Source organism: Phragmites australis, chromosome 2 (genome assembly GCF_958298935.1).
Source record: "Phragmites australis chromosome 2, lpPhrAust1.1, whole genome shotgun sequence".
NCBI classification, from domain to species: Eukaryota; Viridiplantae; Streptophyta; class Magnoliopsida; order Poales; family Poaceae; genus Phragmites; species Phragmites australis.
In genome coordinates this window covers 40,339,976-40,351,971 of record NC_084922.1, presented here as the reverse complement: position 1 = coordinate 40,351,971, position 11,996 = coordinate 40,339,976, and the positions used below count along the sequence as shown (strand labels likewise).

The window sequence follows — 11,996 nt, the reverse complement described above, 5'->3', positions numbered from 1 at the left end:
TTCTATTTCTATTCTCTCACACGCATACTGGTATACGCATGTACATATACTTGTACAACATATACCCTTCTCGGTATACTTTATATTGGCTCACTTAAACAGTCAATCTAGCAATCAAAACATACACACACACACATATATATATATATATATCCATAAATATTCTTTTATAGAAAAATAGCCCTCAAGGTATTTATATATTTATACATATAGCACACATACTCACATATATGTGTACATGTATAAAGCACACATACACACTTAGGATTTTTATTTAGTTTTGCAAAACTCTTTATCTTCTTTGAAAAAGTTTTTAGTTTTCTTGTTTAAAGAATTTAGGCTGTTACACCTTGGTGCTCGACTTCGTCAGCGAGGGGCTGGCCGCTGGGGTGGAGGCGCTGAAGGAGGCCATCCGGGGCCCTTGGTGCTCGACTTCGTCGGCGAGGGGCTGGCCGCCGGGTGGAGGCGTTGAAGGAGGCCATCCGGGGCCTCGACGTGGGGGTCCTCGTCAATAGCGGCAGAGAGAAAAAGAAACTCAGGAGAGAGGAGAAAGAAGCGAAAAGTTATGTATATAATGGTAATAGTAGGTAAATATGTATCATAATCTAATAGAAATAGTATTTTTCTGTATTATAAATTATGACATAATTTGATCTCAGATTATAGAATCTGGATTATAGAATCAACCTATTTATTTTCATTTTTTGATTTTAAAAGCTATAATTCATGAAAGCTCCCTCGGACGGAGCGTGACTTCTCGGATTCTTGCCTAACGATCATTCACGTCCAGATTATTGCTTCTGCCGAAACGACCGCATGTAATGCATCTCTTGTGTTCACTCAGTGAAACACGAGTAACGGTAGCAGAAGCCAGAAAAGTTGCACAGATGTTTGGTTGAAGGCATCAGACGATGCGACGCAAAGGTTGGTAGTCTAGTTGAGCCTCCTCCAGACTTTCATAGTCAAAGGATCTGCCAATCAATTGGAGCAGGAAGCGCGTGTCCAACTGCCAAAACGAATTATTCCTACATTAGGAACATTTTCAGTCCTTAAAAAAAAATTGGCTCATTAGCTCTGGTGTGCACAAGGGCAGGTGGAAATTTCCTGTTGCATTAGCCTTTGTTGCGCACATTACGGTATGAGCAAAAAGAATGTGCAACGGAACTTCTCTTGAAGCAAATGTTCTTGTAAAGGCAGTAACGCAATCAAACTCGTTTGAAAGGCATTACAAATGATGGCACCAGCTCTCATGTTTCTTCTGAAGGAAGTACACCGGGACACCCCAAGCTTCCACAAAAGCACGGCAAACCCTTCGGCCTAACTCTAGCATCACCGTAACTGAAGGTGAGCTCTTCTCCTTCCAATATATCTCTGCCAGCAAAGAAGCAGAGTCGTGGGAGCAACGAACCAGAGCTCCTCACTAACACAGGCTGCAAGTTGCCTCCATCACATGAATGGTTGATAAAACGAGCCACGTTGGCCACTTTTGTTGCATCGATGTTAACTCTTAAGCATGCTTTCCCAGAAGGGAGATGCTCTCGTATGACAATGAGTGCAGGAGAGAGCTTACCAACAGAGGCAAGTTCATCATAAAGCTTCTGCCGCCTCCGTGCTTCTTCAGTTGTCAAGAACTCACCTACAATTCAAATATAAATATGACCAGAAAAGTAAGCTCCACTGTTAGTTATCAATATCAACATAGTCATAAATCAATGCAAACTGAAACTGTGGAAAACAAAATGAAAATGTAATTTGAAATGATGACATGTTTAAATCAGTCCTCAAGCAATTCCTACCGTCATTATATTATATTTCCACTAATAACTAATCAGCAACATGCTCAGCATGCCATTCTGATTTCCGAATATGTACATGAGCCAAACATAAGCATCGCCTGACCAAACAAAACCAATTCTTTGATCCTACAACAACCTGATAAACCAACCATAAAGAATCACTAGGCCAACAGCTGTGTGGAAATTACATGAAACTCAGTAAGCTTCAAGACAACAGGAGGGCATATGAACTTCAGTGATCCCGTGAGCTTTTCTTAATTAAATCTGTTCCGATAGCGAAGTTTAATGTAGCGCAGAAACAATTCTTAAACCCCAAAGGATTTTTGTTTAGTGCTGGTGCACCATAACTCTACTACAAAATTATTATTGGTCTGAATTCCTTGAGATATTAATGAGTCAACTTATTTTAGCAGCATCTTACACCCAAAAAGCATGATTCTTTTAGTCCTTTTTGAAGGGCTACTATTCTACCTGACTGCAAATGTTTTTGACATGAATCCACAGGTACAATAGCAACTAACAAGGGCTTGCCCTATAAGCATGTACTCCAAATAAATCCGTTTCTAACCAATGCAAAGCAGCACACGTACATGACCAACTAACCGAAAACGAGTGGAAAAGTAATAAGGCTGTATATACGACATGTTGAGAACACCGGCATGACCAACAATCAACTAAGACAGCAAGACTATTCTTCTCTGATCTGGTGGATAAGTCCTAAGCATGTCGATTGGTAAACCCTATGTGCATCGAAGCATCACCGCTTAGCAAGAATGAAAAAAAAAAAGAAAACATTGCTTTGCTTATTCTGGTGTGCGTTCATAACGGCATCGCCCATTTGATAATCGAGTGATCATAGATCAATTTTTTGTTTGGTCAGGAAGCTCAAAGAGACTAGAGAGGGGCGCATTTCTACTTTACCGGCGTACTCGCACACAAACCGCCCGCGGCCGAGGGCCTCGGCGGCGTGCAGCCCCCACCCCTTCTGTAGGTGGCGCACGACGCGCAGCCGCACCGCGACGCCGCGCTGCGTCCGCCGGTTCCCACACGACGGACCGCACGCGCACCCGTCGCTGCACTCCCTGAGGCTCCCGATCCCGGCTTCCGAGCCCGAGCCCGAGCCCGCCGCGTCGGCCTCCGCATCGGCGCACGCGCACCGGGGGCCGCCGCACTCCCCCGCGGCGCACGGGCACCCGCACACGGCCGATGGGAAGCCATCGAGGTTGGGGCGGGGCCAGGTGGGGCCTGGCGGTTGGGCCCACGCGCAGCCCCACGGCTGGGCATGTGGGGAGGAGGAGGGAACGATGAGGGAGAAGGGGGTGTAGTGGAAGTAGGCGTAGGGCTTCGAGTCGACGCGATTGTGGAACGGGATGGGCACCGGCTCCAGTCCGCGCGCCGCGTCGGCGGCGCGGCGCGCGGTGACGGCGGACGCGGTTGCGCGCAGGGCGCGGCAGGCGGATGCCGCGTCGGCGAGGTCCCGCGGCGGCAGCCACGGCAGGAACAGCTCCGCCGACTCGCCGACGGCGCCGGGTGTTGTTGGGTTTCTCATCCCGGTCAGGTCAGACCGTCAGAAAGGGAAGACTAGCTTGTTAGGGATGGCAACGGGCCAATTCCTGTCCAGGAATGCTTCCCCATTTCTGTCCTCATTTAACTATCGGGAAAATTTTCTCATATCTTTATCCTCATAAAAAATTTATAGGAATCAGTCCTAATAGAGATGTAAAATTAAGTGATATTTGATTATTTTTATATATTAACAATATGTACGTTATATAAATAAATAATTTATTGATGTATACGAGGGTAATTAATACAAAATTGATTAAATATTGTAGGTTAGAAAAAAAGAATAAGAGTAATTTATTATTTACTCTATGTAATGTAATGTTTATACATTTATATAAAAAAAATATGTATATATGTGATATCGAGGATATAGTGGAGAGCGGATACGGAGAGCGTCTTCCTGTCTCCGTCCCCATATGAATTTGCGGGGATGAAATCTCTCTATCCCGTCCCCTAATAGAGAAATTTTCTACGAGAAATCAGGGATCTCCCCCGTTGACATCCCTAAGCTTGTACCAGTATCGTGTAGCTGCTAGCACCATCCCTCTCGTCTTGCTTCCTGGACGAGACCCACACCATTTGTTCTTCATCTCATGGCTGGGAACAGCTCGAAGGCTCGGAGCTCTGCACCACCCGAAGGCCGAAGCCACCAGAACACTAGATAGCGAATCATCAAACGACCATGCGTCCAAACAAGTGCAGATCAATTGCCTTCAGTTCTGCAGTTACTAAGATTCTACAGAAATTGAGTTTCGTAAAGTTATATAACTCCAGCACTTTCATGGTAGGCAGTATGCACAATGAAAGCAAGAAATAGCACGGTAGATTCGTAATTTGTTTCATTCTCTTGGATGGAGTTGGGAATATTGTTGAGACTTGAGTCAACATTGTTTAGTTCATCAGGCGGATCATCTTGCTTCGGCAGTTTTTTCCAGAAGAGCTAGGACTATATACAGAAATTCAGTCCTTTTTTTGGAACGAACGGCACCGGACAGTCCCGTTTCTATTGATATAGTCTCTGCCGGTGACTCTAACCTCGAAAAGGTGATCGCCGACTGTTTCGTGAACCCTCCACTCAAGATCGCCGACCTCTCGGAGGCTGCTAAAAACCAATCGACGTAACCAGTCACAGTGTCTCTAGGAGTTAGGTGAAACTGAATGCCGGCGGACCGCAGCAACGAGTCGAAGGGTGTAAAGCCCAGCTGAGGCGGTCATAGAACTATTCTCGTCACTGGTCGCTCTCTCTGGTCATCCGCTCCAGGTCTCTCCGCGCCACGAGCAGCTCCTCCCGACAAGCTGACCAAGCAAACAGGTCGCGAACCTCACAGGGGTCAGCTGGTCGAGCCTCGCTTGGCTGGCCTATGACTACATGTGATTGAGTGGTGGTAAGACCGACGCACCTCGGAGGTCACTCTGTAGGATCTCTCGCTCGACCTCGAACCCAAGCTCGCACTCGGCCACCGCTTCCCGACTGCGTTGGTCAGTGAAGTAGTGAGTAAACGTGGTCGGGGGCTCGGAGCGAGAAGATTGCCCGGACGTCTCTGACCGCACTCTGTCTACAGGCGTGGTCAGGGGCTCAAAGCAGATAGGTGGTTCGGTCAATTCAGGGACCCTACGACCACAACAGCGACACAGGCTCATCAAAGAAATTGAAAGCCTCATTCAAACAAGATACATGCCCAAATTACAATTCGAGGTTTACTCCTCTTCACCGGCTTCCTCGATGGTCTCCACCCGAAAGATGGACCCCACGTAATCCACCGGCCCTTGGCACTCCTCTTCCAGCCTTTCCGCTCCTATGGGACCTGCTGTCGCGATCCCTTCCCGGACGGTCTCGAGGTTGAACTGGGGGTTGCGGTTGAGGTAGCACTTGAGGATGTATGCCGACGCGGCCTTTGCCGCGTTTGCCACATCCTCTGATGTCCTCTCCATCAGAATGCCCGGGAGCTGGGCAAACCTCTCCATTAGGATGCGGATGGTGAAGACCCAGCCCTCACTAGTCCTTTCATCCTTCGGATTGGGGGCATCTAGCCAAACGCTCCTCCAGGGTCTCTGAATATCCTTAAAGGCTTCCTCAAGAATACTACGGGTCCTTCGTTCCTTCTCCTTAAGCTCAGCATGTTCAACAGTGAGCACGTCTTTTCCCGTTGGTGCTTGGTGTTTTCTTGTTGAAGCAAGAGTCGCGCTTCCTTCTCCTCAGCCACCCGCTTCTCCAGCTCGGCGCATCGGCCTTCTGCTGCCTCCTTCTCGGCAATCAGCTTTTGGATGGAGGCGGGGAAGCGGTCGACCAGGGATAGCAGGTCGGAGGTCGGAATGGGCTCCACGACCAACTCTGCGCGCTCGGAAGTCACAACCAATGCTCCCAGCGTTGGAGCTGCGCTTGGCTGGGGGTCGCGAATGCCTTGTTGAGGCGTCGGTGGATTAGGCACGACCAGGGCTAGAGGCGAGGTTAAGGACCTGCAGCGACCATGGGTCACAAAGTTAAGGAAGAGCTTGAAGGATCCACTCCTAACCAAAGAACTTACCGCGTCAGCGGAGGAGTGAGCACAAGTCTCGTCCTCGTAAAGCTGATGGGCGGAGAAGCCAAGGCCGTCGACGAGCCGTCAGGGATCGGTGTCCCACGGATGCGTTTAGATGTTCCCACGGAACCCAAGTTTTCCGCCGGTCTCTTCCCCCCATGCGTGGACACTTGGCCGACGGCAGCCTAATCGCCCCCGATCTGGTCGGGGCGAGGCTGGTCGGGTTGAGGCTGGTCGGAGCTAGGCTAGTCAGGGCAATGCTGGTCGACCCTTTGCTGACCGGTGCTGCTCCCAAAACCACCGCTTGAGGTCGATACCTGGCTCCGAGCGTACTGGTCGCCTCCGTGGCCAGCTGGGTCAGCTTCATGACCGGATCGACAGTCGGCCGGAGCAGCGCTGGGCGGCAGAGAGGACATGCGGGCAGCAAGATCAACTTCCTGGGCGATCGCCGTGACCTTGTTTATGATCAGGCGTAAGACATCAACCTTGGAAAGACCCTGCGGCGACGCAAACCGTGAAACTCTGACCCAGGAGAAAGCTTGGAGGTGGAAATTTTGGGAAAAGGCCAAACATACTAATCTGATCCGAGCCCTCTCTAACGAAGGGAGGTCACACAGTGGTGAAGCGTCTCGCGGAGGGCCATTCTTCCTTGGGGCAGCCACCATTAGGAATCTGACCCGTGAATCAACGGCCTCATTAGGGGGAATAAAAGAGATACCTAAAATAACGCACGATTAGCAACAAGCACCATGAAAACGGTTGCGGAGTTACCTGAGGAGCTCTCCTGGGTGTCGTCCTCACTCCCGAAGTATAGGTAGGCCGGGTGTGCTCTCCTCCGCAAGGGACACAGCCGATGCTTGATTAAGTCCCCGACGACGTCTGATCCTAACAGCTCGACGTCCGTGAGCTGCTTAACCCGAGCAGTGAGGCTTAGCAGCTCTGGAGTTGCCGTAGAGGTGCTCCCCCAGTTCTCGGTGACTTGTGCTGGCCTGGCTGGTAAGCGAATATTGTCCAAAGAATCTTCTGTCTAGAGGTATAACTACTCATCCCTCCAGCTTGACCACAACGACTTGAGGCCCATCTCGAGGTAGGAGCTTGCGACGCCGTCGCGGACTCGAAACCCGCAGCTCCCGGTGGGCGGCCCGATCTGTAACCTGGCCGTGTAGAAGAATCTAAAAAGATCGAGGCACAGCTCGACCCCTATAAAATTCTCGCAATTGTGAGCGAAAACGCTCAGCATGATGATGGAATTAGGGTTCAGGTGGAGGTGGACGATGTCGTAGAAGGTGATAACGGTGGTGAACAATTCAGAGAAGGACGGCACAAGGCCGGCTAGGAAGAAGGAGGTGAACATAACGATCTCCCCCTGGCGGGGAGCAGGCACATCTTCCCCAGGGCGGCAACCCGAAGACAGGCGACGGGGAAGCAGATGGTTCTCGCGCATCTGCCTCATCTTCGCTGCAGTGCACTTGGACTTGCAGAAGTCAGGTTCTTTGTCGGAGCGTGGCGCCATTGGAATGTGGCAAAGGCTATGGCGAGAGCACGAGCGGCGACGGAGAAGATGGGCTCTGAGCACAAGGGCTGAGGGGCTTGGAGAATGACAAAAGGATCTGCGAAGAGCCATCGACGCCCCCATTTTTAGGACGGCTGTGGTATCTCAACCGTCGCGGGGTCCGGCCAGTTTGAAATTCGAAAAGCCACGCAGGAGAAGAAGAAATTCCCTTGGGTCCGGCAGCCATCATTGTCTCTCACTCCCACGATCTCTCTCTGTTTTAAACCTCCCCTCAGGATGCGGTTTCCTGGGCCCACCACGAGGGAAGACTGTGTCGATGACCACACCCGGGGTAAACTCTTGTCCACCTGGGGCCCAAGTGGTGCGACCAAGTCCGACTACGGTGCATTGGGGGCTACTGTTGATGTATTGAATAAGGGGGTCCCCTGTGAGGGGGAGTCCGCACAAGGAAGTGTCAGCTGATGGTAGATATTTTTTTCAAAAGACCATGTCCCTATCACGCGACTAGGCAAAGCTCTCGCGACCAGCCCCCTGATCACGGAGGTAAGCCCTGCGACCAGCCTCACTGGTCGCAGGGTAGATATTTCATTTTAACCTATCAAGTCATATTAAATGCTATCTGCTCAAGTGTTTTCCTTCCCCAACCACCCCATCCAGCGAACAAAGTCTTGGCCAGCGCAGATGGGTAGTGTCCCGTCCCATAGCATTAAATGCTATGGGACAGCATCCCAGGCGGACATGCGGCATGGGGCGACGGGACAGGGCAGGCTGGTCGACCAATGTAGGGTCTTTATACCTACCCTAGTTAGGGGTAGTTGGTTTCATCAGGGTTAGACCAGTCACGCTGTTAGCACGGTCTGTTTGTATGTACACCACTCTTTCTATATAAATAGAGGAGGACCGGACTTGTAAGAATAAGAGCAATACATCTGTAAACAGTTTTATACTATCCATAAAAGAATACTGTCGGTGACACAGGAACCAGGGGTCCCCGAGTCCTGATGCCAGAACAGCAGAGTGTCACGTGGTGCCCTCCCGCGGGGGCTATCTCCCCGAGGTGCGAGAAGACTAAGTCTCGGGAGAGGGTGCTCGGGGCCATGAACAGTGGTCCCCGAGTACCCGAGTTCCCCGATGACCCGAGAAGACTAAGTGCCGGAAAGAGAGTGCTCGGGGTTACGAACAGTGGCCCTCGAGCACTCGAGTCCCCCGACGACAAGAAAAGTCAAGTACCCGGAAGAGGGCGCTCGGGGCTGCGAACAATGGCCCCCGAGCACCCGAGTCTCCCGAGGACCCAAGCGAAGTCAGTTCTGGGAGAGAGTGCTCGGGGCCGTGAACAATGGCCTCAGAGCACTCGGTTCCCCGAGGACCCAAACAGCCAGTTCTGGGAGAGAGTGCTCGGGGCCGCGAATAGTGGCTCCCGAGCACTCGGTTCCCCGAGGACCAAGAAAGGGCATATCCGGGAGAGAGTGGTCGGGGCGGCGAACAGTGGCCCCTGAGAACTCGGTTCCCCAAGGGCCTGAGAAGTCCTCGCCAGTGGCCCCCACAGAGGCCCAGCGGTGAGGTGTCAGATGGTGAGAGGCCCGATGATGCATTTAACAGGGCGCATGGCCTGTCACTTCCAACTGCTTCCCCCACACTTGATGCCAGTCCCTGCCACGGCCTGGCAGGGAGGCGTGTGGACATTTAATGCACGGATCCCATCGCGGGACATCCGGCGCGCCTCGGGATAACATCGCGAAGCCCAAGGCGCCCCGCCTGCAGCCCTGCTGTATCAGGCTTGCTCTGACCGGGCGGGCACGCCAGGCTGCTCGGTGGCTGCCCTGTGGGCCCTCCCCGCGACGCCCATTGAAGAACGGCATGATGACGAACAAGACCGGACGGGCGCGTTTTCAACTCTCCCCGTCACCTCGCGCAGCAGCCCATGATGATTGCTTTCCATTTATGGCAACTTGGAACTCGCGTCATCCCTTTCTGGGCACGCTATCGCCCCGGCGGGTATTTAAGCCGGGCGGGCACCCTGGAGAAGTCAAGTTCAGGAACCGGTTCGGACCAGCTCAAACTCTCAACAAGCACAGAAGCTTAGACCAGCCGAAGAACTAGATGCACGAAGCTCTAGACTAGACAAATATTCTTGTAACCCAGCAGAACCTCTGAGAGACATTCTCAGAGCATTTATAGCATACACACAGGAGTAGGGTGTTACGCTCAGTGCGGCCCGAACCTGTCTAAAAACCTCATGAGCATTTACCACTTTCTGCATCCGATCCTTCCATTCCACCTACATCGCATTTACGCCCATTTATTTCACCCGCAAAACAGATTCAGAATCATCCCCCCCGGCCAAATCTCAAAGGGGGTCCCTCCGGATCCCCACTTGAGGAGTTCACCCTCCGACAAATACACAAGACATATGGTTGTTATCCTGCAGTAGACCTGAACCTGGATAACCCTGTTGTTCTTGAGTTCATAGACACACTCACCGAACACGTCGATCACTCACCCATCGCCTGGTATACCCTGGAAGTATTGTCAGGGATGAGCTCTCGACAACAGGAAAAAAAAGAGTATAGCCCTGAGAGGCTATAATTAGAAAAAGAGAAAACAACAAATGCGACAACAAAAACAAGAGCAAATTGCACAAAATCACGAACTTTGGAGCAAATATAGTGCAAAACTACCACTTTTCAAAAAAAATCTACACTTAACCACAACTATTCGGGCAATTGTTTCAGAAAACCACGATTTCGTCCGATTCCGTCTGAAAAACGTTACCTGACAGGTGGGACCCACTTGTCGGTCACACTAGCAAGTGGGCCCCACCTGTTAGCCTTTTTTTCTTTCTCCCCCCCCTCCTTATTTCCTTTTTCCCACACGCTCCACCACGTCGGTCCTCCCGCGCGCTCCTCCGCGTCGTTCTGCGTCGTCGCCGACCCACGCTCAGGTGACTAACGCACGGTAGTTGTACCATTGGAGGCACACGTAGACGACGGCGACGACCGAACAATGGTCAGTGATGACCGGACAGTGGTCAACGACGACGTACGGCAGCGGTAGCATAGCGGAGGGGCGCGAAAAGACGCTGGGGATGAAGAAGACGGCGGCGCAAGCTCCAATCCGGCGGGGAAACAACGAAATCGGCCGGGGAAACGGTGGAGGAGGGCTCGGTGAAGCACCTCCGAGCTCCTTGGCGGCTGGGAGGGCCTAGAGACAGCATGGCTCCGGCAGATTTGAGTGGCGGCGCAGATTGCCAATGGCGAACGATGGCGCCAATTGATCGGGGGAGGGTGGCAGCGGCAACAGTCCACCACGGCGAATTCAGCTAGGCAGGACTCGAATGGCAAGCCCGAACGGAGCTCGGCCGACAACGTGAACTCAGCGCGATGGCGCTCGGAGACTCGTGGTGGGCCATGCCAGTGTCAGGCCGAAGCCAAACCGGCACGCGTCAAGGCTCTCCCGAGGTGAGAGGAAGCTCACCTAGTGCGTAGCTCATCGGGGAAGGCTCCGCCGTGGCCCCTCGATGGCGGGTGGCGGGAGGCTGCCAGAGTTGGGGACGAAAAAGGTCCAGAACACTCGGTGTGGTCAGGGATGGTAGATTCACACGAGGGTTAGCTGAAGGAGACTCCTGCAACCCCTCTACGCGCTTCTCATGGCTCGGGCTAGAGGGACCTCATTGGGGGCATGGTGAATTTGGCCCACAACGCGTGCCGTGTGTGGTCTGCTCAGATCGAACGAGAGAGAGAGAGAGAGAGAGAGAGAGAGAGAGAGAGAGAGAGAGAGAGAGAGAGAGAGAGAGAGAAGATGGTAGGGGAAAGGAGATATGGACGGCGGGATCACCTGAGCGCAGGTCAGCAGTGACGCAGATCGGTGCGGGAAAAAGGAAAGGCCAAGGGGGGAGAAAGAAAAAAGGGCTAACAGGTGGGGCCCACCTGCTGGTGTGATCGATAAGTGGGTCCCACTTGTCAGGTAACATTTTTCAGATGAAATCGGACGGAATCATGGTTTTCTTGAACAACTGCCCAAATAGTTGTGGTTAAGTGCAATTTTTTTTTAAGGTGGTGGTTTTGCGCCACGTTTGCCCCAAAGTTCGTGGTTTTGTGCAATTTTCTCCAAAAACAACATGCAATTGTAGCAACTATCTACTCGGCTGGTTAAACATAGGACCACAACTCATGCCGACAATTGCAGCGAACCACCACGACAACACTCGCCACATCACCGAGCACAGTCACCTTGTGCTGAAATCGAACACCGCTATGCATGACCGACCGCCGCCACGCCACTATGCCCCACCAGCTCCATTTCACAGAGACCAGCCGCATCGTTGGCCTCCTCGCCTCTACAGCCATCGACACTTGAGCGGGAACTATGCCGCACCGAACTCGTCGCTGCCATACAGGGTAAGCCACCGCAACCCGGCTCTGAATGTTGTGTGTCGCCGCCCATTGCCGCGAGAATCAGGCACCACCGCCAGCTCAACCCATGCTACGCCAGACTGGCCATCGTCGTGCAAGACCAGCCGCCGCCGCCCAAACCCGGTGCAGATTCGGATGCCGAACTAGTTGTCTGTAGGGGTTGGTGACGTCGTAAGAGGGGGTTGAATTA

The 11,996-nt window shown here is 52.2% G+C and overlaps 1 protein-coding gene across 1 annotated transcript; it reads right to left on the bottom strand.

Moving 5' to 3' along the window:
* Nucleotides 1-1,092: 1,092 nt before the first annotated feature.
* On the bottom strand, nucleotides 1,093-3,380 carry LOC133908848 (histone-lysine N-methyltransferase SUVR3). Its single transcript, XM_062351030.1, has 2 exons — nucleotides 2,718-3,380; nucleotides 1,093-1,636 (listed from the first exon to the last, which is right to left on the bottom strand). Exons 1-2 carry the CDS (start codon nucleotides 3,343-3,345, stop codon nucleotides 1,248-1,250), a joined length of 1,017 nt encoding a protein of 338 aa, XP_062207014.1. The 5' UTR covers nucleotides 3,346-3,380; the 3' UTR covers nucleotides 1,093-1,247.
* Nucleotides 3,381-11,996: the final 8,616 nt, after the last annotated feature.

Bases quoted from the DNA above. Each gene is read 5' to 3' on its own strand.
- LOC133908848 (XM_062351030.1), bottom strand. From the start codon at position 3,345: ATGAGAAACCCAACAACACCCGGCGCCGTCGGCGAGTCGGCGGAGCTG. The intron at 1,637-2,717 runs GTAAAGTAGAAA...TTTGAATTGTAG, and splicing joins GTTTGTGTGCGAGTACGCCG to GTGAGTTCTTGACAACTGAA.